Source organism: Lissotriton vulgaris, chromosome 7 (assembly GCF_964263255.1).
Source record: "Lissotriton vulgaris chromosome 7, aLisVul1.2, whole genome shotgun sequence".
In the NCBI taxonomy this organism is placed as follows: Eukaryota; Metazoa; Chordata; class Amphibia; order Caudata; family Salamandridae; genus Lissotriton; species Lissotriton vulgaris.
The window spans coordinates 1,521,214,240-1,521,240,297 of record NC_141695.1 but is presented as its reverse complement, the minus strand read 5'-3'; the positions used below and the strand labels follow the sequence as shown (position 1 = coordinate 1,521,240,297).

Below are 26,058 nucleotides of genomic sequence, written 5' to 3'. Positions count from 1 at the left end.
GCGGCGGCCGCCATTTTAGCTGCCGCGGCTCTTCGTTGCTGTTTCATGTAGATTTCGCCTGCTAACACTGAGCTTTTCTCTCCGGCACCTAGACCATCATGCTCCTGATGCCTTCACACACCAGGGAAGACCTTTCGAAGGCGGCGTTTCGGGCTCTGGGGCGATTGCAGAACAATATGTTCTTGGTCGCCCGGCGGAGCTGCGATCTCACTCAGCCATTCCGCTGTGCGCCCCCTAGCGCCTCCAGTAGGCCACAATCTTCAACTCGATGCAGCTTCGTCAAATTAGCCGATAAAAGTTTCCGGATTTCACCATCAGAGTGTGGAACAGTTCATTCACACAGGGGCTGGGCGTAAAATCAGGATAATGTACAGGATCTTGTGGCGGGATACGGAGGTCGGCGGAGCTGGGAGCCTAAGCAGCCATCTTGTTTGCCAGCGTAGCTCCTCCTCCCCCTCATATACTTTTTCTGGTTTAAGAGAATTTTTATTAATCGTTTGAGCAAGATCAAACTCTCCCATTTTTAATAAGTCATCAACCTTTGGTGTAACTTAGTTTGTCAGTCAGGGGTATTAATGTTGGATCTTTGTAGCCTACAGCTGAAACATCAGTGTCCACTGAGTCTATTGAGGTAGTGGATTCCTAATCTTCCACTGACAATGATGGATACATAACCTGACGGCACAAAGGCCCTTTAATTATCTCAGAATATGTCGGTGTGGTGCTGTGGATTCTACTTGGGAATCCTGACTGAATATCTTCCACATATCTAACTATGCTAATCTTTTTGTTCTTTTATCTCCTTTATATGCTCCTAAGATATACAATATTACGTGGGCTATCACTGTATCCAGTGATAGCCCACGTAACCAGGGATGGAAATGTGGAAATCATGTGGCCTAAAGGAGTCCCTTTCTCTCCCTGCCTCCCCAGGGAAGTATTCTTTAAGAAAGGCATGACCTCACAATTTAACTTGCTTCGTATTCTACCAAAAACTTGTACTATTCCTGTCTGTGGGGAAAAAAACTTGTGGACTAATAAGACAGACTGCTCTCTTTTGTTTAGTCTCATCTTCGGTTATCCCTAAATAAGTAAGTTGTGGGAGACTTACAAGAGTTACACACAACACACCTACACTCAAATCAGATGGATATATGGTACACAGAATAAATCTACCTGGTATCCTAGTAGACCCAACTTTTACTATTCCTAAAGGCTCCTGTCCTAATGGAGTTAACACTAAAAAACAGTTGGAACCTCTGATAATGCAACAGAACTAATGATCTATTACACATGCTATAATAATCACAAATCTACATATTTGTAAATATTTTATTTTCTAAAAAAAAAACATTTATACAAAATGTAATTTTTTTTCTTTTTCTCTGATGATTTCCTGATTCAACTGTCAGGATAAACATCTTATATAAATCCAATTTTTCTAATGATTCCACAAGGGAGAGAACAACTGTCTGCCAAGTTTAACTAAATACACATCAACTTCTCTGGCAATTTCTAAACAAAGGTCTGACAATATCAACAAAACACATATACTTCTCTCTCTCTCTCTGACAATTCCTAAACCAGGGTCTGCCAGAATTAACTAAATACACATCTCCGTTTGTAACAGTTATGGATCAATACACAAAGATTTGACGATCGCCCTTTTTTCCTACCTTATCAGGCCACTGCAGACTTCCTCCAGACCCAAAACAGATCTTTTGTCTCAACGGGCGTCTATCATCCTCCTCAAATTGTGCACAACTAAATTAGTTGTCCGAAGGGGAACCTGCGCAGCAGCAGGCCAGAGCAAATGGGATCGCCTGGCTAACTCGCCACGATGTCGGGGAAAAAAATCCTTTAAGCAGCGAAAATAATTCAATCACCACATCCGAACAAAGGTAGTACAAACAGGCTTATTGCATATGCTCAGACTAAAACAGCTAGGAGAGTAACAGCACTATGAGAGAAGTACAAGTCAGTCTCAAATTACACACGCTTAGACTCAATTCTTATAACACTATTTTTGACAAATATCCATAACTTCAATACAATGTTAACAATAGAAAATGCTTCCTGCTTTTCCATTAAATCCCACCCAGACTGCACACATTTCCTTAAATTGCAGCTTTTTCTTGTGTTTGTGACTAACAGGTGCACTGCCTATGTAGGTACACTGCCTACACGGAACTATATTTGGATCATCCTCTGCTGCTCTGAATTTCCTGCAACATATTCAAGCCAGGAATGTTCCCAGAAATCACACAATGAGAGGAAAAAAACACATGTCAGACCGCATTTAGACCTTTTTTGGAAAGCAGGCTGTAGGTTATTGAAAGATAAAATGTGCAATTTAAACATGCACCTTTAAAAACACATTTAAACAGTTTATGCAAAATTTATTTTTTTACACGAAAATAATGTTTTACAGTTTGTCGGCAAGTGACGGGTAAAACAGAATAATGAACAGAATGATTAGGGCCTAAATCTAAATTAGGGTTTTTGATTCCTTACACTCTTTTGAGATATGACTGTGATGTGATGTAGCTCGCGCTTCAACTCCCTCCCCCACCACAGAGCACGCCTCGCCCCGCGCGTCTTGTTTCATGTATACAGGTAATTGCCTTTGATTTAATGTCAAAAGCTTGTTCTTCAAAGGCATCATACTTTTCTTTTGTATGTATTTAGTTACACTGGAAATTGACTGGTAATCTTGTTGCTTTCCGCATTCCACAGAGTGTTTTCACTCCCCCGTCGCCTCTTCCCCCTCCCAATAAACCCCAGCCAGATCGTCCTCACATCCAAACATGCTTTATTTAAACACTATAGAGTACATCTTTTTACTCCCCCTCCCCCCCCCCAACCTCACGAACCTGCAAGCACTTCTCCTTTCAACCCTTGTATTTTTACATAATTGAGATAAAGGTTTCAAAGTGCTTTACATGAGCACTAGTTCCTTTGCAGAAATTTGCCCAGAAACACAGGATATAGAGCCTCCGCCAATACTCAAACCCGATCCCCCAGCTTTAAAGTCGGGGCACTGGCCATTACTCCACATCCTGTCCCCTGTCTTTTGTTTTTGCCATTCTGTCAATCACTCTTTTTTGCCTATGACGAGAGGAAAGAACAGTTGATTCAGGGCCGAGATCTTTATTCGTGCTATATAAAAATGCAGAACAAAGGAATGAATAATCTGGCGAACGTACATCGCGCTGCCTAAAGTATCTACAGCGTAAAAGCTGCCATCTGGGTGCATTTTACGCCAGAGATGGTCACAGAAGCTGCATCAGAACTCCTCCCCCCTCAGAAGAGAAGATATCAGGCACACATTTACACACTTCTGAAGGCTTCAGGAAGATGATAAGTGTTGCAGAAAATACATATTTGGGAGCATTGGGATTACATGACCAAGCGCCTTCATCTGAGCAAACTTTTTAACCAGCAACAGTCAAGGAAACCAAAGCGCTACCCCAACATCTTTTTGCCACCATTAGCACATTTCTGGTAAATTATGTTTTTAGAGAAATGCAGATGAAAAACAAAAAGCCTGTCACCTCATTCCTCCCTTCCACACCAGCCAGATTGCCCTCACATCCAAATATGCTTTATTTATTTCAGCTTTATTTAATTCACTGATGGCTCATGGTTTTTTGTTTAAACACTCTACAGAGTGCATCTTTTCTCTTTCCCCATTGCTTGAATTCTCTGTTCATTCCTTTTTTTTTAGCATTTTTATATGGCACGATTGAGAGTATCGGAGCGCTTTACATTAGCTCTAGTTACATTACAGAAATTTGTCCAGAATCATAGGATGTAGAGCCCCCGCCGAGACTTAAACCCAGTTCCCCAGCTTTAATGTCCAGCGCACTGGCCGTTACTCCACATCCTCTGCAAACAACACTTTCTAAACACATAGACTACTGCAGACCAAAGGAAAAAACCAAACACAACTGCAAAGTACAACATAGCTTAAACAAATTAATAAAACCATAGGCTAGACCTATTGGCTATGCCAATAGGTCTTGCTTTTGGGACCTTATATGTATTTAGTTATGCAGCACAATATCCTTGGTGCCACAACATCAACTGTTGCATGGCTAAACACTTATAAGGTCCCAAAGGCGAGACCTATTGGCTATGCCAATGCTTGTTTTTTATGGGCAGTCAGTGGTCCCTGGGCCACTGCTTGCCCCTAAAAACGTTTCCCCCTGCATTTGCAAAAGGGAGGGGGTCCCCTGGGACCCCCTCCCTTTTGCGCGTGCATTACCAGCCTCTTGAAGAGGTGGAAATTTCCAAGTCTTTTCCGACCGCAATTGAGGTCACAAAACATTGATACTTGGATTTGGGGTCGCCATTAGGAAGGGAACACCCCTTCCTAATAGCGACTCGCAATTCCTAAATAGCAAGTCGCAAATAAATTCCAACTTGCTATTTAGGAATTGTACATGGCCCTGTGACATTTTGCATGCGCAAACGGGTCACAAACTTGTTTGCGCATGCAAAATAGGGTCGAACATCTGGCCTCCCCCATGTGGCTCTTGGTGATATGTGTTTGTCTCTCAGTGGATTAAATGTGTTACTTGGCCTGGAAGTGAGGGAATCATTCTGTTTCCTGATCTACATTTCACGGTCGATTGTTTTAAGTCACTAGCTAACACTATAAAACTATCGTGGCTGTTGTTGCTATCGTTGGTGGTTGTTAAAAGTACCTCGCTTAAGGAGACAAGGGCTTTGTGCCTATGCTGCATCTTTGTCAGAAATGCTATTCATTCTTTGCAGAAATTGTGTCCTTCTGCATGTGTGGATAGGTGGGTAACAGATGCAGTTAACATTAATAATTTCAATGTTGCACTATTTTATGAGTATGCAAAAAATATATATTTACAATATTGTTTCATAGCATGTGTTAACGTTCTTACATACATGTTTTTGAAAGTTTGAGTTTGAAATGTATTTATGGAAAATGTTAGTAAATATTTTATGTTCTAGGTGTTTAATGACCCTATCCACGGGCACATTGAGTTGCACCCGCTACTTATTCGCATCATTGACACGCCTCAGTTCCAGCGCTTGCGGTACATTAAACAGCTTGGGGGCTGTTACTATGTATTTCCTGGAGCCTCACACAACCGATTTGAACATTCAGTTGGGTAAGAATGTTTGTGTTTGCAAATCATTTTATTGTGAGAATAAAATAAGTGCCACTGTGAATCTGAAAGAGACGTCTTGCTGCAGGAACCTTACTTTAGAATATTCTGCCAGATGCAAGACTGGATCCTTTATTTTTTTCCACAGCACATCTGTGCGTTGGAAAAGGACGCCACATGACCCCCATATCGATATCATTGTTATGTGACGTCGACAGGTCCATATAACCCCCTCGCTGATGTAAGAGCCTTCTTTTCCGCGCTTGCAACGTGCATCCGGAGCGATTAGGGGCTGTTTTTCGCCCCAGCTCCACCTATTGTCTGAGAAACAGTGTGCTTGTGTGATGCATTCAGTATTTAAACCATGTGGATCTTCTGACTGACAGATGTCGATCACAGATTCTCATACCATCTGTTTGTGGAGCCTGGGCGATCACCATGACTCGGAAGAGTGTGATTCCTCTCAGTGTCTTCAGACAAAAGGTTTTAGAGAGCATCGAATAAAACGTTTGGCCGTGTGACTGAGGCACCGTGGCATCATAATTCCTTGTCGAAGTCCAGAGACCGGTCAATGAGCCGTTTGGGTGAGGGGCTTTTGAAGTGGGGTACAAAGCTACAACGGTCAAAATGTAAGTTTGTTTCGGATTCTGTCTCCAAACCTTCGGCTGCTGAGCGTTCTCCAGGGTCCACCCCATGCCTCCCTGAATATCCTGGAGCTGAAGCAACTCTAGCCCAAATGTGGGAATATTATATTTTCCTGCATAAAGATTTTGGGCCTCTATTCCCCTCTGGCGTGCATTCTAACCCCAAGGAGGTGGTAGGTGCCCTGACTGGATCCTCGCTGGCGGGTTCACCCTCAATGCCAGCCGGGCCCTCTAAATCAGTTATCGGATTCGAGACGGTGCTGGTGTACGGTCCTTTGGAGCCTTCACCTTCAGTGTCGTATTCGGGTCAGCCAATGACCCCGGTGGTGCCCATCGATGCCGCACCAATTACTCTACTCAACGTCAACACATCACTGCACCAAACGGCAATGGATGCGGCATCTATGGAGGTGTTTGCTTTAGGCACCTCTCCATCTTTCCCTAAACTACCTGCTTCTGTTCTTACCACGGAAATGCACAGTTGAGGCGTTGGGGAGAATTGTGTGTCAAAACCCCTTTGGGCAATACTGTCCAGCCTCTCTTGGAGGAAAGTTGGCTGACTTACGTGGGTGAGCCTAGTCGACTTGAGGCCTGCCCATTTTCAGACTTACTTTTTCCACCTTGTATGGCAACAGAGGTGAGTTCCTCTTATGCTGCGGTATTAAGGAGGGCAGCAGCTGTCTTAGATTGCCAGCTTCCCTCAGTGGAATTTTCCACAGACCCTTTGGTGAATGTTCTTCAACAGGGTAAGACAGGAGTGGAGCCCTTGCTTCCATATAATGAATCTCTACACAACATATTGTTAGGGGCTTGGGCAAGGCTGGTAATGGGAATGTCTCAAGACCGGGCTGTATCCCCTTGGCATCGGCCCGCACCTGGGGATCCTGATTTTCTCTTAAAACATCCCTCCATAAAAGGTCTGGTTGTGCAAGTAGCTACAACCCCTGTGGACCCAAATGTCCTCCCTCTGGTTCCACCTAGCACTGAGTTCAGATGGCTGTAAAGTTATGGGCATTATTACAGTCTTTGAATGCTGCATGTATTCCCGGCACGTTTTCCCATGCGTTATGGGACTCCTTGAAGAGTTTGCTACCTTCTCTTCCGGAGGAGCCAAACATGAACTGCTACAGTGGGTGCAGGATAGCCGAGATCCTGCGAAGTTCTCCATAAAATGTGGTATGAACAGCACTGATTCCGTGGGTAGAGCTATCGCTCAGTCAATTGAACTGCACAGACATGCATGGCTGAGTCCTTCTGGGTTTTGAGAGCCTGTACAGAATAGCCTGAAAGATATACTGTTTGATGGTGTGCCTTGATTTGGTGTACATGCTGATTTGGCTTTACTGCAATTTAGAGCTGCATGGAGACACCTAGACATGTCTTTGCTTACATTCTTTAATACTGACTTGTGTAGACGGATGTGTTTATAAATCACTTGCTTGCAATATGTATTTATCTAGTTACAACCGGTGTGGTGTTTCTGCTTACTGCAGGAGTTTGATTGTTTATCTAACCTTGCGATTCGTTACACATTTTTACCTGACCCGTACTCCATTCAGTCACGATTATAGTAGTGCAGTTATTCTGTTGAATTCCTTTCAGTACATTTGTATTCTTAACAGTGTATTCCATGATATGTGCCTTTCTGGATTACTACTTAATGCTAGGCGTAAAAGTTGTGTCTTTCTCCTTCGGCTCTTTTCAGCTGTTTATTTGTTAGGGTTTTTGATTGATAACTGATATGCTGGTATTGCAGTTTGCTTTACAGGAATGCTCAAAGTACCTTTTGTATGCTATGTGAGCATTTCTAAATTTATATAGGCTTAGTTGGGATTCTATGTCAGGACCGGAGGCTTCAGATTATGCTATATCTCCCTTCGCTTTATTAACATAAAGACTCCACAGCAGCTTAGGAAAAGATATAATAAGAACAAAAAATCGGCCGTGGTCAACAGACCAACAATAAAGGACAAGGCTCCGGAAGAGGTCAATACCAGACCTCCGCCAACTACACCAACTTCTACCCCACCAGTGGACAGCGCTTTGGTGGAAGAGGGTTCAAGAGGAACTCCGGACAAGGAAATGCCCCCGGTAAGTGTACTTTGTTTGGATCAGGTTCCAATTGGGGGGCGGCTGGCAAGCTTCTACGAGGCGTGGGAATTGCTCACTGCCGACGCTTGGGTTTTGCAAACTGTACGAGGTTTCCATATCGAGTTTTACGACCAGCCCACTCAAGCGAGGCCCCCCGCGCCCGATGGTTTTTTCAGAGTCAGACGCGCGATTGATAGACGGGGAGATCTCGGACTTGCTGCGCAAGGGAGCCATCCGTCTATCAACGCGCCACCCGCATGGGTTCCTCAGCAACGTCTTTTTAGTGGACAAGACAGATGGGGGCAAAAGGCCTGTGATCAATCTCAAAGAGTTCAATGGGTGGTTGGTCTACCGTCACTTCAAGATGGAGGGGATCCACCTCCTTCGAGACGTGCTCCTCCCTCGGGATTGGATGGTGAGACTGGATCTCAAGGACGCCTACTTGGTCGTCCCCATCCACCCCCCTCATCGTCGTTTCCTACAATTCCTGTGGGACGACAAGGTGTTCGAATTCACCGCTCTGCCGTTCGGTCTTTCTTCGGCCCCGTGGTGCTTCACGAAGGTCCTCCACCCGGTAGTGGAGTTTCTCAGAAGTCAAGGGGTCCGGATGCTAGTATACTTGGACGACATCCTCCTCATGGGGCAGTGCCCAGAGGTGCTGGCGGGCCAGCTGCGTCAAGCTGTCGGCTTGTTCCAGAGCCTGGGGTTTGTCATCAACGGCTCCAAGTCGGTTTTGGTTCCCACTCAGCAGATCACCTTTTTAGGTTTCGTGGTGGACTCGGTACAGGCGGTCTTGAGCCTGCCGGGTCGGAAGGTCGCGAAGATACGTCACTTGCTTCGGCAGACGATCGCGAGGGATCGTACGTCCCTGCGCCATGTCGCCAAGGTGGTGGGCCTTCTCTCGTCCTCCATCCAGGCGATTTTCCCAGGCCCACTGCACTACAGGGCTCTCCAACGCCTGAAGGCGCAACATCTGCGCCGTGGGATGAGTTACGATCAGTGGGTTCCCCTCACGGACGAAGTGAAGGAGGAAATGTCGTGGTGGCTGTCTCACATGGAGGCATGGAATGGTCGGGCGATCTTCGGTTCGGCTCCGGACCTGATCATAGAGTCCGACGCCAGCAGGTCGGGCTGGGGCGCCCGGTGCGGGGATTTTTCCACCGGCGGCGCCTGGTCTTCAGAAGAACAACAATTGCATATCAATTGTTTGGAGCTCCTTGCGGGCTCCTTCGCAGTTCGCTGTTGGACCAAAGATTCGGTCAAAGCTTGTGTCCTGTTACGGATGGACAATATTTCGGCGGTCCGTTATGTGAACCATCTAGGAGGTCCTCGTTCCCGCGCCTTGGCGGACTTGGCGAAGGACTTCTGGGATTATTGCCTGTCTCGTCACATTGCGGTGACGGCGGAGTATCTGCCAGGCCAGTGCAATCAGGTAGCGGATTGGCACTCTCGACATCTCAGGGACGCCAGCCAGTGGAAACTAGATCCGGAAGTCTTCCGGTGGCTGCACTCCCTCTGGGGCCCCTTCTCGGTGGACCTCTTTGCGTCCCGTCTCGACCACCAGCTGCCGCGGTTTTACAGCTGGAGGCCGGACCCTCTAGCGGTGGCCACGGACGCGTTCTTACAGGATTGGAGTCGGGAACGGCCGTTTGCGTTTCCCCCGTTCTCCATGATCATGCGAGCGGCGGCTCAAATACGCCGCCAGGGTGCGGAGCTGGTGTTGGTTACGCCGCTCTGGAGGTCTCAAGTATGGTTTCCGGTTCTTCTGGAACTTTCTTGGGATTTTCCAATCCTACCCCCCTGTTTCCTCGGCTCCTGACAAATCCGGATCAGGAACCTCACCCCCTCGTCATGCAGAACTCTCTCCGCCTCGTGGCGTGGAGGCTCTCAGGAGACGCTGGTCGCTCCCGGGCCTTTCGGGGTCGGCTGAGCACTTGCTCTCCAAAGCATGGGCCGATAGTACGACGAAGCGTTACAGATCCGCTTGGCTTAAGTGGATGCGTTGGTGTTTACGAAGGGATCTGGATCCCTTGGTCGCAGGCCTCGTTCCCGTGCTGAATTTCCTGGCGCATTTGGCCGACAAGGGCCTAGCGTATAGGACGATATATGCTATTCGATCGGCGATTTCGGCTGGCCATGATGACATCGATGGCCATCCAGTAGGGGAACATCCTTTTGTGTGCCGGCTTCTGCGAGCTATCCGCCTCGCGCTGCCTCCGGAACCCAGGTACTCCGTCCTTTGGGACGTCAATTTGGTTCTGAATTTGTTCCTGTCGTGGCCGGCCAATTCCTATCTGTCTCTTAAAGAGCTGTCGGCGAAGTTAGCCATGTTGTTATGTTTGGTTTCTTGTAGGCGCGTCTCTGACGTGCGCGCGCTGGATGTCTCTGCACGCATCTTTTCCCCGGATGGGGTTACTTTTACAATAGGCCGACGCACGAAAACGTCGTCGCGTTCCATTTCATATCCAGTTTTTCTTGACACTCCTAAGTTGTGTGTCGTGCAATGCCTCAAAGCATATGAGGACCTGACCTTGGATCTGCGCCCTCCGGGCGAGCGTCAGTTGTTGATTGCCCTGCGGAAGCCACACAAAGCTGTCTCCTCCCCCACTATTGCTCGGTGGGTGCGGTGGGTCATGCAAGAAGCGGGCATCAATACTTCTCTCTTTGGAGCACACTCCGCCAGGGGGGCCATGGCCTCTAAGGCATTCTCGGTGGGTGCTCGTATGGAGGACCTAATGCGAGCGGCGGAATGGTCCTCGGATTCCACCTTCAAGAGGTTTTATTTTAAGCCGGTGGTGGATTTGGCCCAGTTGGTGGTAAGTAAGCTTTAAACTAGCATAATCTGAAGCCTCCGGTCCTGACATAGAATCGAAATTTGCCTAGCTTACGTAACGGTAAGTTTCAATTCTATTAAGGACACGGAGGCGAGGATTATCCCACCCAGACTACAGTGGTGTCTCTACCCACCCGTATGGCAGTAAGTAAAGCGTTTTCCTTTACATTGTCAGTAGTGTATTAATCACTGAATGCTCCTCGCCTTGTTGTCGCATTCCTGGACCACCTCGCTGATGCTGTTCATTTTTCGACAGGCAACGACGGTGCTAAACAGGACCAATGAGGCTCAAGCGTGATCTGCGCGAAGAAAGAGGAGGAAGATGATGAGAAGTCCGGTTATATAGTGATGATGGACAGAGTGGAAGGACTATGGACTATTGTTATGCAAAGAGACTCTTGGGAGTTGTTGTTTGATTTGTTGAACATTACGTCAATGCTTTATGTTTAAAGCATTTTTTGTTCTTATTATATCTTTTCCTAAGCTGCTGTGGAGTCTTTATGTTAATAAAGCGAAGGAAGATATAGCATAATCCTCGCCTCCGTGTCCTTAATAGAATTGAAACTTACCGTTACGTAAGCTAGGCAAATTTCGATTCTCAACTTGTGCACTATTGGACTTGAAACGGATTCCTCCTTCATCTCAATGTTTTCATTATGCAATCAACATACTGAATCATAAATTAATGATTTTGACACAAAGGTACTTAGAAAAAAGTTGGGCCAAATTTAGGCACTGTTCCATTGTCCCTTTGATCAGGTAAAGGGACAATGGAACAGTGCCTAAATTTGGCCATACTTATTTCTAAGTACACCCAGGCTAAGAGCGAAAATGTTATGTCACTTTTGTTGATTTAAGTTCGGCCTTCGATTGCTTGGACCACGAGTTATTATAGGAGATACTTCGTGATCTGGGCACCGACGGCCGAATTTTAATATTCATTAAAGAATTATATAGAGACGCGGGAGTGAGGGTGAGGTATGGACGGCAGGGCGAGTGCTCAGAGAAATTCCCAATCCTGAGGGTTGTGAGGAAGGGGTGCATTCTAGCACCCCTGTTATTCACCTTATATATAAACTCCATTGGACAACACCTCATAGACGCACAATATGATTACCCCTCCATAAGCGGGACACCCGTACCTATATTATTGTACGCCGACGATGCGGCAATAATGTCACGGACTAGGTTAGGCTTACAGAGGGCGGTGGTTAAATTTATCAGCTACTTGAGGGACAGAGGCCTAAAAGTTAATATATCTAAAACCTATACCTTGTCTTGCGGGTCTGGCACGAAGAAGGCGCCATGTCCTATCTTCCTTGAAGGCAAGAAGATAGAAACCACCGATAGGTTTTGTTATCTAGGCGTAATCTTTGATAGGAGGGGAAGCTGGCAGTCCGCCGTGAATGCCAGGCAACTAGCCTTTACACGGTCCATAGGCGGTCTGAGTAATTTCTCGGCCAAACTCGGGGGGGGGGGAAACCGGCTAAGGAATTGATACACATTTACAAGGCTAAATGCGCATCAACAGCTACATACGGGGCCGGCTTATGGGGTGTAGAGAACGCCCAGAGGATACAACGTTGTAAAAATCAGTTTATCTGTTACCTACTGGGCGTCCCCAAATCTGCATCCACTTTTGACACACAAAGAAGTAGGCCTTCCATACATTACAGACACCATAAAGATCTCCCCCATACTATTGTGGCACAAGGTCTGGGTTACTAGGGGAACCACATTAAACAGGGACCTAATTGCAGATTGCCTCGTACTCGATGGAGTGGCCAACATCAAATGGCTATCTTATGTTAGAAACACGCTGACAGAGATAGGGCACCCAGAATTTTTCACCAGGCCAGCTAGTATGAAGGCGGTATCTAGAGGCTTGCTGAAAAGGATGGTCTCTGACCACTTGTTAGACCTGTCTGGCTTTTTGCGTAGTCCCTCCAATTTATTATTTATTTTGTCCCCTTTTTGCCCCTCATACCTTTATTAATTTTTGTGTCCACTAGCTTTTTCTAGGTGTTGGTCAAGGGGATAGGTGTTTTTTCCCCCCCTCATAGTTTTTCACCTCAGGCCTAGAGGCCTTTTCTGACAGGAATATACTGAAGTTCACAAAATGGTGGCCACTAACTGTTTCCAACTGCCACATCCTAGACTGCCCCATAGGTTAACCTTAGGCCTTCCAGAACTTTCTGGACCCTACTGGACCCTGTGTGGTCTGGCTATAAAAGGGCATGGGTCAGGGAGCCATTTTGTGTAGTCCAGAAAGTGGAGGAGAGAGGCAGTGATGTGAGGAGGAGGACGCACTGGAAGCAGTTAGTTTGTCCTTGTGATAGACAACCACTACAGGGAGACTTTCCCCCTTTGGCCCCTGACCAATCCCTCCCAACCGCCTTCTTCTGCTGTGAGATCGGCCTGACTGTGGCGAAAAACCCCCCTTAAGCCCCTGGCCCCACTGTCCCCTGTCGTCCACGCTCCTGCGGGGAATCTTCTCCCTACTTCCCTTTTGCAGAGCTTCACCTACCAGCGTTGTGGTGGAAGCGGATCGGAGCAAGGTGTGGTGTCCTGCATCTCCCCGAAGCTGCAGGGGAGAGGCGAGTGACCGCGGAGCATTGGTGGCCCTGAGGAAGTGAGCGTTCCGCTCTTGGCAGTGTCGACAGTGAAGCCGGGTGAGGAGAGGGACCGCAGGCTTGGGAGCAGAGACAGGGCGGGCGAGCAGCACGTAAGGCGGCGCCAGGCGGGAACACTAGTCCCTCGCGCCTGCGCTGCCTCGCATCCGGAGGTGTGGAAGCAGCCCGAGTGACGCGCAGGCCTGCGGGAGGCGGGGCAGAGTGAGGAGCGTGTCTCTGAGGCGAGCCGCCTCGGTGTGCAGGCGGCCTGTGAAAACACGGAAGCGTCCAGGTGACGCGCAGGCCCAGTGAAGGGCCGGAGGACTCCTTTGGTGGGACCCGATGGGAGGCGGAGGAGCCTCTCTTCAAAGGATCAGGCGGGAAGCGCCCACGTCCCTCGCCGCCTAAGGAGCCCCACTTCTAACGTTGTGCTGAGGGAGCGTGGCTGGTCTGAGAGGATCGGCGTAGGAAGCGAGCCGCCCTCGAGGAGCTCCTCTGTTGGTCCATTACCCCCCCCCCCCCCCCCCCCCCTTCCTCCAGTAATTCTAGTCGGCGAGACAAAGGGCCCACATTGAAAGTAAGGAGAGTGGGGGTGTGGGAAGCCAGAGTGCAGGGAACCTCTTCTTGCGGCACAGAAACCCATGTACAGGAAGTTGATTCCAGAACCCTCACAGATTTACATCAAAGGCTTATAGGTCTATAAGAATTGTAAGAGCCCCATGTCCTGAAACTGGGTCAGGAGAAAGCCTGGTATTAGTGGTGGCAAAGGAGATTGATCATAACAGTTCTACAGGGTGTAATTCCTGGGTCAACTGCCTGGAGAAACCTACTTTTTATGTCCATGCTAAGGTTTCACTAAAGTAAATGTGCTTATTGAATTTCCTCACTCCTGTCTTTTGCTCAATGACTGTACCTCCTTATTAGGAAGTGTGTGGGACGGAGGGGTGTAAGTGGAGGAAGCTGTAAAAGATTACTTAAACGTCCATCTGTCCTGCTTCCCCCTACGTTGAATTGTACTGATATGAAACTATAGAACACAGAAGGCTTAATGTGATCTCTACTGAAATTGATAGTTACTGAAATGAACTGTTGATGCTGGGTAATGATTTGATTTGCCAACTTTGAAAGTAATATCATTAATTTTCCAGACAAACTGTAAAATACTAAACTGTATTTCTAAAGAAAAGAGAGCAAATATTATTTTTTATACACAAGCTCATATTTTTCCAACATTGGTGTAGTGTCCTTTTTGTGTGTTATTGCGTTGATTTACTGCTGGGAAGTTTGTAACCTTAGCACATGTGCCTCTAGTGAATGGGACTTACCCTAGGCCAGGCTACCCTTGGTGACCTGACATCCCAGGTTCCAACACCACTTAATTAGCGTTAGGTAGAATCTTGAAAAGAGTAAAAATACAGTTCTAAGATTTCAGGAAATCACCCAGCACGAGGGGCTGCAGCATTACCTCTCCTTGGCCCTAAGTCCCTATGTCCGTATGCTGCTGACTCGTCTTAGGTTAGGCACTTTTTTCCATCTGGTTACTTTCCCCCTTTGCAACAACTGGTCCATGGAAAATTTGGTATGTCCTTGTGACGGTACCTCATACCAAAAAAACATACACTGTGTGTTGTTTTGTAAGTTCTACCAAGGCCCAAGAAGGGCTCTTTTGTTACCTGTCCTCAGGGCATGGGGGATTCGGACCTGTAGACTGGCCTATGTGAAATTACAGCAGTTATAAGACCACGTTATTCACGCCGTCTCTAGTTTTTAAAAACTTGTAATCAAATTCAGAAATACAATGTGACGCTCTTGTAATAACATCATTGTCTAATAATGTATACCGTTTTAATTATGTGAGAAGTTATGTTTTAACCAAGGGTTTTTATAGTATGTGCCTGATTAAGTCTATTCGAATTTTACTCTTTACTTGATCCCATTGTATAAATGTTTTTTAAGAATATATTTGGCTGTAATATGCTTTTATGATTTTGATTTTAAAAATCGAATAAAGCTTATTTTGAAATTTGAATTTTTGACACAAAGGTGTCTTTCATTTTAGCACACTGATTCATTGGGCAGTTTCTATATGTGGCTCCAAGCTTTGACTGCAGAAAATAGTAATTGAAGAAACTGGCGTCAGATGGAGACTACATAACACCCTTGCCGATGCACTGTGTTACATCACTTGATTACCTCTATACAGAGTCCACATGGTGCCCTCTTTCGACGCGCAGAAGTGCTGTGAAAAAAGTTTCGGAATACAGTCTTGCACTATGGGGAGGATTCTAAAGAAAGGAATCTTCTGCTTGATCCTGTCTCTACCAGATAATGTTACATTACCTTATTAAGAACTGTAGCCCTGCAAGAGGGCAAGTCTTTGCATAAGGGAGCAAAGGACTGGAGGGTGCTGTTGACATTTGCCATCTATAATGGGTTTGACTTAATGAAATACACATACAATGTGTGTCAAGGTTGGTGTCCTTTGCTTTTTGAGAGCAGATTACCCATTAAGTTGTGGCAGTGTGTGGTGTAGATGAACTAGACCAACACAAAATAAGATCCAGGATGTCAAGTTGGGGCTACTCAGGTGGGCCTAGTGCCCAGGCCAAGAACAGCCGTCTCTCGTTACATGGCCGGTTTCCCTTTGGCTGAGGAGGTTGTCATTTGTTCAAAGTGACTAAACTCATGCCTTTCCTATTCGGCTGAAAGTCTGGCAGTGGGTACAAGAATTGAGGGGCTTGAAGGACTTTGTAGCACTTGAAGGATGTGACCCAAGTGAACTGTCGGGTTGGGGAAGCAGATGGAGATAAACTCTTGTCGTTGGGTACAATCATTGTAGTGTTCTGACTCCAGTGTGTTTCTCATTTCTGCCCTTTCTCCTTTCCTAGTATGCTGGTTTTCCGTGCCCACCAGACTACATTTGATCAGAATTTGCTAAATAATCAACAGAAGCACTTTGTAATACTCCACTGCCTACTCTATATTGGATTCCCAATCCTCCACAACTCCTGAGCCTACCACCCTGCCCTCTAATGGGCATTGTCTCACTATCTCTGCCGCAGTTTCTTTCGCCACACTCCATAGTGTCCAAGCTCAATTTTTGACCACCACTACACCTAATTCCCTCCTGTCACCTCTTACTGTTTTCCCTTAAGCACTGCTCCATTGCTATATTCTCCACTCCATTCCCACATGGGTCCAATACATAGAACCGGTACAGTCTGCTGTCTGTATCCCCTTGTAATGTGGCGACACAAAGAGATGATGTCAACCCACACGCACGCAGTTATCTGGATGCCAGGCGTGCAATTAGTTAAGATTAATCACCCGAGAGGTTGCAGTGTGCACAGATGCCCGCACCATTACTTACACTAGTCTTCATTGTGGTGATGGGTCTCGACTTGAACACAAGTTCTGCCATAGTGCATCACTATACTGCTGACACAGCAGTTGTTTTCCTCACGCTGCAGATTACTACAGGCAACTCCTGCAACCTTTCTCGAAAACACCGATCAGCGGTGCATACGTGACCTGAAACACACCACCACATCAGTCCTGGAACCAAATGCCTTGTGCTCACTGTGTGAAGGTGGCCTGGTATATGCTGTCCACTAATTAAGTGGGCACCTTGTACCAGTCCACACGACCTTTATGCTGTATGAGGTCAAAGATTACCTTTAGAAAGCTATCCTAGTGGTAGCTGTGGAGAGCAGCCTTCAGGCTTAATCTTGAAGGAATGTAAAGCAGCTTGTTTTACCAGAATATCACCTCCCGAATGACTAAATTAAGGAGAACAACACAGTAGTTATGTAACAATATGTATTTATTAATATAACACTCTCTACTATCCTCTACACGAGGATAGAAAACAAAGCACACAATATGTAAACAATTAAACACTTGTAAGTAGCATCATACACTGTGGGCTCCAGGGGGAGAGCAAACCATATACTAAAATAGTGGTATAACAATCACAACTTGGATCAAGACAAGGTCGGGAGCACGTAGAATCGCAGAGACCCCAAGGAACCACCCAAGGGGAGTAGACAGGGACCCCATGGAGGCCGGGTGCAGTTTGAGAACACGACCGCGGGCTCCGTCCAATTCTATTGGAAAGTTGCGGTTACAGTTTTAAAGTTTAAGGACCCTTCTAGGAGGACTTCGAGTGAACCCTTTGGAGTTCCCAGGGGAGTCGGTGCATAGGTCTGAAGTGGCGTTGGACACTCGTTGTTCTCAATGGAAGTCTGCGAAGAAGTACTGCTGCCATGAAGGTGAAAAGGATCCGGTGGAATCCTAGCCTGGATTGTAGATGGAAGGAACCTGAAAGCAGAGGTGACAGAGTCTGGGTCACTTCAGAGTGACCAGAGGCTCGGGAGATGAATGCCCACCTATGCCTGGTGCGAAGAAGGAATCCTTGACCAGGTGACGTTGAGGACGACGCTGTCCAACGAACGATGTCGAGTGCTGAGGGGTCGTTAACTGGCGGGAGCACCAACAAGCCTTGGAAAAAGCAAGCCATGCAGGAAGGTCAAGCAGGTTACGGTGTGGACCAGCAAGTTCCAGGGGACTCACCAAGCAATGGGGGGTCGGGCACTTCTGGAGTAACCAGGAAAGCTCACGAGAAATGAAGATGACCCTCTGGAGGACCCACAGCCCAGATGACCAGGTGTCGCGACCTTGAGCAAGATTGCAAAGTACCAACCACTCGGAGCACTCTGTGCGAGTAGGCCAGAGTTCCTTGGTGCAGATACTAATAAGGGTCAGGAGTACACGGAGTCCAATGCACAAGCTTGGGAATCGTCAACAAGCATATGCATTTGCAAATGGACACGGTGCACAGGGGTTCGGGTTATGCAGTCCCCGAGAGGGATACTGGCCTCAAACTCTGTGAGAGGGCAGATTGACCTCAGGGACCTTCGGAAAACCAATTCCTATGTTGCTGAAATCTTTCAAGTCCGCAGGAGCTCAGGAGCAGCAGACCGGTGAGTTGCCGTTAAGTGCTTTCAAAGCAGGGGAGTGACACTTTCACTCCAAGGGAGATTCTTCCATTGTCTTAAATGCTTTAGGATTAGATTGGCCTGTGCACAGCCTGAAATTCAAAAAGTTGAGTCAAAGGTATTTAAATTCAATAGGTGCTCTAAGGTGTCGCCCTCCACCCTGGGGCGAGTAAAGTGAAAATAAGTGCGATCAATTGAAAACTGATGGCATCCTTTAAGGCACTCTGATTAATGGTGTAATCCTCCTCTTGTAATCAGAAGATAAACATGGGTAATTTTCAAGGGTTTTATTTGCTTTTTGTCAATTATATTCACTTTATGTCCATTGTCAATAAAGTTTTGTTGCAAAAAACATTATTCAATCCAATTCCATGGATATACATTGTTAAATCCAGCTCCAATGCATTTCGGGCACCTGCCCTTCATCGGGGAGCATCTAAAGCAAAAACGACATACATTGCACAATAGGTAAAGTGTATAATGTCACAAATGAAATTAATAGAAATGCCTGTGATGATATTCAAAACGAACGGTGTGACTTTTAAGAACAGGTCGGCGAACCAGACGACCGAGGAGGAGTCAAACAAAAACGCCGCCCTAGACGAGAAGTGTCACGCAACCAAAGAAAGACAACAAGAAGAAGCCAAACGTCAATTAGTTATAAACATCTCAAATCACACTTTCTCTGAACACAAAATTAAATAGTTACAAAAAGGCACGTCGTTTGTGCCCAAAACAAGGTCGGACTTATTGGAACTAGAAGTCAGTACATTCAAGCTCACTAGAAAATTGAGGTTACACCATTTTTTCACAAACATTGCACCTCCTTTAGGAGAAAAAGAACCGGAACCCTTGATGGGTTTAAAAACATTCAGCTCTTTCCAGGCTCCAGTGAGCCATAAAACTATTGATCTATTTGAGCAATTGGTTAAGCAAGATCTATCATCGGTCAATTTAAAAAAAAGCTCACACAAGAATATAACGTAAAAGGACCGTGATAAGCTTAGAAGCATTGCCAACAACAAAGATATAATCTGCACTAAAGCGGACAAGGGTGGCACCTTGGTCGTCATGAACACTACAATGTACCATCAAAATCTCAAAGACCACATATCTGATGACTCTACTTACATGCAATTACCAGGAAATCCCACGGTGCAATACACCACAACGCTTAAAGAAATTGTTGATAAAGCATTGACACTTGGCATCATTAACCAAAGGACTAGGAATTTTCTAATCAAGACAAATCCGAGGAGCCCATCTATATACGTAGTGCCAAAGATCCATAAAAACCTCATGAATCCACCCATGCGACCAATAGTATCTACCTGTGGTAGTATCCACGAACCAATAGGACAATTTTTGTATCGACATTTACAACCTATAATGCAATCTCTAGCTAGCTACATCCGGAACACTACAGATTTTCTATGCAAGCTACAGGATATTAAGATCGAACCCAATGAACAACTATGGTTATGCACAGCAGACGACAGCTCTCTTTACACCTCAATCTCACACCAGGAGGGCATTGAGGATATTGAACAAGCCATCCTTAAAATTAGATGTGGAAGAATCCATGAAAATATTTTTGATGGAACTCGCTATGTTCACCCTTTATCATAGCTATTTTAAACATGGAGAAGATTGGTTTTTGCAACTAGTGGGCACGAGCATGGGAAATAGCGCAGCTCCAGTCTACGCGAACATCTTTATGGGTGAGTTTGAGAACACCAACATCTGGACCAACCCCATTTGGAAGAATCACTTGAAAATGTACGTACGTTAGATTGACGATTTATTCATCCTGTGGAAAGACACAAGAGAGCCTTGAACAAGCCTTAATCTCATTGAATTCAGCTAACCAACGAATTCAGTTTACTTGGACAATAGACTCCAAAACTATAACATTCTTGGATGTTCTCATTACCTTGAAGGATAATCAAATCACAGACATTTTTTGCAAACCAACTGACCGTAACAATTTGTTACATTATACAAGTTTTCACCAAACATTGTTGAAAAAACATTTACCTAAATCCCAACTATTAAGGGTTAAACGTATCACTTCTGACCCCAATGTTGTCAAGATCAGAACAGATTAAATGGTCAACCGTTTTCGAGAGAGATGTTACCCAGAACAGATACTTAATACTGCGAAGAACCAGGTGAATGAACTCCCACGTTCAGATCTGTTACAACAACCAAGAAACAAAACTGAAAATGACAGAGTTGTCATTGTATCAAAATATTCAAATGTGAGTTTGATGTTTATAAACATAATACTGAAACATTGGCTAATGTTACAATTGGAGTCAGACTTTAAAGATATGTTCAAACCAAGACCTCTTTTTGCCTAAACGAGAGGAAGAAATTTGGGAGAAATTTTAAAACACCCGAAGGAACTTCATTCAATTTCACGAGGTACAAGACCATGTAACAATTGTAATAATTGTAATAACATAATCCCAGGAAACAAGGTAACACATCCCATGAAAGGATACAACATAACTTTGAATGTAACTGCTACTTGTGACACCAACAATCTAATTTACTTACTCAAATGCCATGTGGCAAGGTATATATTGGGAAAACAGAACGCAAACTCAAAACCCGTCTAAACGAACATAAACCCAATATCAGGACAAAGAACCTTAGATCATCAGTAGCATGTCATTTCACTGAAATGAACCATAATATCTCACAACTCAAATTTATGGTTTTAGAAGTTGTCCAAAAAGCAGAAGGAAGAGACAACAATAAAATGCTACTCCAACGTAAAAATCATTGGATTTATAGACTTAATTCAATCAAACCACATGGACTCAATGAGCGTATTGAATTTTCGTGTTACTTGTGATTTACTTATACCATGACATTTAGCTCATACTTTGGGCTCACACGTTCTGGACTACTCCTTGACCGTGAATCCATTTATCTTATTATTATAAATTTTCCAGTTATTATCATGTTCATTATCTTTCTCTGTATTTGTACTCATGTTTTGTGTGCACTTGTCGATTCCCTTTCACACACACCAGTTATTTTCGTTTCACTTCGTTTCCTTAGTTCATTCTCACTCGCCAGTCCACTTTCCATACCTATGCTTTTTAGTCACGTGACCGGCATACCTCCCGGCTTTTTCCTTGAATTCTGGATTGTTACGATAAAGTTTGACCAAACACCCACAATTTAGAGGACACCGCTGAACTTCGTTACTTTTCCAACCACGATTAAAGATCAAGGTGGCACGGCGGTCCTAATCATGCTGGATCTATCGGCGGCCTTCGACACGGTCAATCATTCTATATTGATTGACCGTGTCGAGAAGCTGGGCGTCCAGGTCGTGGCCAGGGCTCTGCTCGCTTCCTTCCTTTCAGGAAGAACACAGGCAGTAACAATGGGGCCTTTTCGATCAACAAACCTGGCTCTCCCATGTGGTGTGCCACAAGGCTCATCCCTAAGTCCGACCCTTTTTAACATTTATGTGGCGGACTTAGCTAAGGTCATCAACACCTACCGGATGAGCCTTACCACCTACGCGGATGATACTCAGCTGGTCCTGGCCATCAATGACGACGGCGATGAGGTGGCAGCCAGGTTTCAAGAAGGCATGCTGGCCATCAAGGAATGGATGGCGTGTAATTGCCTAAGGTTGAACTCAGAAAAAACTGAGGTGATCATTTTTGGAAAACTTTTCCCGATCTGGTCCTCAATATGGTGGCCCCCGTTGCTAGGGGCACTGCCATCCCCGGTGCAGAAAGTCAGAAATCTAGGTGTGATTTTTGATGAGAAACTCAACTTTGTCCAACACGCCAATCAAGTAGCCTCCACAGCTTTTTTCAAGCTCAAACTCCTTAGAAAAATTATACCATTTCTTTCAGACAAAGGAGGAAAAACAGTGGTGAGCTCACTGGTACTGTCTGCCTTAGATTATTGCAATGGCCTGTTCTTGAATGCTCAGGCCCGGGTTGTGGCTAAAATGCAAATGGTCCAGAATGCGGCTGCGAGGCTGCTGTCTGGTACCCCTAAATTTCAACCAATCAAACAGACTATCAGGAGCTATCATTGGCTGACGGTGACGAATAGAATCAAGTTTAAAACTTTGTGTATCACATTTAAAGCCACTCGTCACCTAGGGCCAAAGTTCCTGAAGGAGAAGCTTATACTCTACCGCCCCTCTAGACAACTAAGGTCAGTAAATGCTCTCCTCCTCACTGTACCGAGAACAAAGACTGTTACTTGGGGAGACAGATCTTTTACCATCGCCGCAGCCAGACTCTGGAATACACTCCCACTGGAAATCAGATCCTCTCCCACACTGCTACAGTTTAGGAAACGGTTAAAGACGTGGCTTTTTAACCAATAATACCCTCACTTTCCTGCACAGTTAAAATTAAAATATATACTGAGCCTAGGCCATAATGAGTCACAGCGCCAAGACGCCCATGGGCATACGTCGCGCTTTATAAATTTTAAAAATAAATAAATAAATAAATTTAATTTCGTAAGTAAACGTCAGCACTTCCCATGTGCTGAGCAGCGTTTCTCGCGCCGTCACAGTTGCATGTTTTTTATGAAACACCACAAGTCGTTTTAAACTTTTCGACTTGTTCTCTTCCACGAACTTTGATTTCTACACGGCTCACACAAATTTGTCTGTTCACCTAGATTCGTCGTACTGCACCAGCATGAGCCTTACTTGGCGCATACAATGCTGCCGCTTATAGCGATAAACTCCCCATTCCTTTTTCACTCATTTATAACTCGGTACTTGCACAGCCTAGTTCAGTCACACCGTTCGTTTTGAATATCATCACAGGCATTTCTATTAATTTCATTTGTGACATACACTTTACCTATTGTGCAATGTATGTCGTTTTTGCTTTAGATGCTCCCCGATGAAGGGCAGATGCCCGAAATGCATTGGAGCTGGATTTAACAATGTATATCCATGGAATTGGATTGAATAATGTTTTTTGCAAGAAAGCTTTATTGACAATGGACATAAAGTGAATATAATTGACAAAAAGCAAATAAAACCCTTGAAAATTACCCATGTTTATCTTCTGATTACAAGAGGAGGATTACACCATTAATCAGAGTGCCTTAAGGGATGCCATCAGTTTTCAATTGATCGCACTTATTTTCATTGTCTTAAATGCACCACAGGTCCTGCACAGAGCCTGTTTGGAGCAAAGGCACAAACTAAGCTTCTGACGAAAAGGGGGACGAAGTTGAGCCCAGTCGAGGTCCAGCGAATTCCAAGGTGTGCAGACGGTCGAAGGTCAGTGGGTTCTTCTTTTAGAATCTTGTCCAAGTAAAGTCTTAAAGCCAGGCAAGCCATTTTGTACCCACCAGAGAGGGTTAGACCGATTCGGGGGGCCCTCCTAGTGGAGGGGCAGGACAGAGCGGTTGTTGCACCCATGTCCTTTGTCCACTTTTGGGCCAGAGCAGGAGCCAATGGCTCCCAGAACTGGTTTGAGCTGGACTATGCACAGGGACACCAAATAAGGCCAACATGCAGACTTTCAGGCACTCCAAGTGCACCCACCCAGTCCTAATACACTAATTCCTGTGTGGGAGGTGGTCACACTACCCTGTGAGAGGATGCCTATTATGCTGCCTTCTTCTGCTTGAGCTTGTCTCAGTAGCAGGAGGACAGAAATGTGTCTCGGGTCGGCAGCATCCATTTTGTGCTCTCCGGGTCGAGAAGGCTGACAACGGTAAGTCCAGTGACCCCACGAAGCTCGCTTCAAAAGGGTGGAATTATACTTCCCACACCAGTTACTGGTGTGGAGGTATGATTTCAAGGTGTTTGATACTAAACACAATATATTTTTATGCACCAGTTTTTGAGATAGCATTTACCGCAAGGTTATAATGCACCTCTACCTATATGTCCGGCTAAGTCACAGACAACCCAGTAGAATGGTCTCTGAAGGCTGCAGAGAGGCTCTGCTCATGCAGGGTCACCCTCTCACATAAAACCCAGCACCCTGCCTTCAGGATTGTTACGGTCTGCTATAGGGGTGACTTATAAGTTTTTTAGGTGTAGTTTATACAGGCGGCAGTAGCAGACGTAGAGTTCCATTTTGTATGGCCTGTCATAGGTGGCATAATACATGCTTCAGCCCAAGGGAGGCCTCTCAGGTACTTATGCCCTGGTTACGTGTGTACCATATACTTGGGACTGATAAGGGTACCCCAGTATCCAATCTAGAGTGTACCAAAGTACATGTATGTCAATTTATGGGAGAAAGCAGATAGACTGGGGTCCTGATTAGTAGGATCCCAGTCAGACCAGTCAAAAACAGTGAGACATCAAGCAAAAAGTGGGGGTAACCATAAGAAGCACATGCTACTTTCCTACACTCACCTCTCGGCTGTCACCCGCCAGTCTCTACATTCTAGCCCCATGGTGGTCCAGCCACATGGTGTTGCAGCCCGCTCCCACTGCATCGGATGAGCCTAATCCGCAAAGGTTTATCCAATGCTTAGAAAAACAAAACAGAAGATAAACCAAGCTACAGCTCCTAAATCTTAGAAACAGTGGGTTTTGTGAACAGATTGCGGCACTCTGTAGTGAATGTGAACTCTTTCTAATTAAGAACACGTATGCATCCATGGAACCCTAAGGCCTCCCAACTGCTGCACTCAATGCAACATCAACACAGCATTGGACTGCATAGAACATTGCACTCCTGCTACCCCAAAATCTATATCCCGGAGACCTTATCCTTGCAGACCTCAAGCACATACGTCCTGTAGGAGGATGGCTTAGTATATGGTGCACTTATTTAAGTGAAGCACCTTGCACTAATCCAGGCAATCCTTCTGGTGATTTTAGTGGTTTTTGATAAACCTTTCAAAGTTCTCAAAGTGTTAGCCTTCAGGCTTATTTGGGAGTATGAAGCAAGTTTTTTTGCGAGGTATAATCATGTAGTGTAGGTTCAACGAAAAAGAACCACACAAGCACCAACAACACTTGGCAGCTGCAACAGGCGTGGAAAGCGAAGAAAGAGCAATGTTGGGATCAGCAAGGTCCAAGGGACTCCCCACAAGCAGGAGAGTCAGAGCAGTCATCAAGAAAAGGGAGTTGCTGAACCACCACCTGTGTAGCTAAGCCTTTCGAAGTCTGTGGGACGCCAGGAGAAGCAGACCGTTCGGCTTTGCTGCAGTGTCTGCAGATTCAGGGAAGTGACTTTGTCACTGCAAGGGTGATTACTTCGGTGTCCTTGATGCTCACAGGTCTGTTTAAGATCCTGGAAAAAGCACAGACAAAGATGCCAAAGACTTGCAGAACAGCAAGACGAAGGCAGCTTGAGTCTTCCCTGGAGAAGTCCAGCGAAGTCAATGTGTCCAGGCAGCCAAAGAGTGACTTGGTTTGAGGCTTGAGTCTTTTCCCATGATGAATCTGAGGACCCACCCACAGGTAATGCCTTAAATATCCCAGGAAGGAGGTTAGAAAAACTCAGAGGTCCTTCCTAGAGGAAGGGCTGGACAGCGGGGTGGATACTTCCATGTCTTTTGTCCAGTTTTGCACCAGAGCTGGAGCCAAGGACTCTCTGACCTGGCTCAAGCCAGAGTATGCATGGAGGGCACCAAATGTGCCCTTCAAAGCATTCTGGTGGCGCTGGCAGGCGCCCCCACCCCAGCACAACACACTCAGTTATATCTGGGAGGTGGTCACATCTACCTGTGACAGGAAACCTATTGCACTACCTTCCC

General features: G+C 45.8%; 1 protein-coding gene across 2 annotated transcripts in view; it reads left to right on the top strand.

Annotated features, from left to right (window-relative positions):
• Nucleotides 1–26,058, top strand: part of LOC147705920 (deoxynucleoside triphosphate triphosphohydrolase SAMHD1-like) — a 1,309,615-nt gene that overhangs the window by 207,513 nt on the left and 1,076,044 nt on the right. For both annotated transcript variants that reach the window (XM_086932390.1, XM_086932391.1), the window contains exon 4: nucleotides 4,990–5,150. In XM_086932390.1, the coding sequence (XP_086788516.1) occupies nucleotides 4,990–5,150 (161 nt within the window). The remainder of the gene's footprint in view (nucleotides 1–4,989; nucleotides 5,151–26,058) is intronic.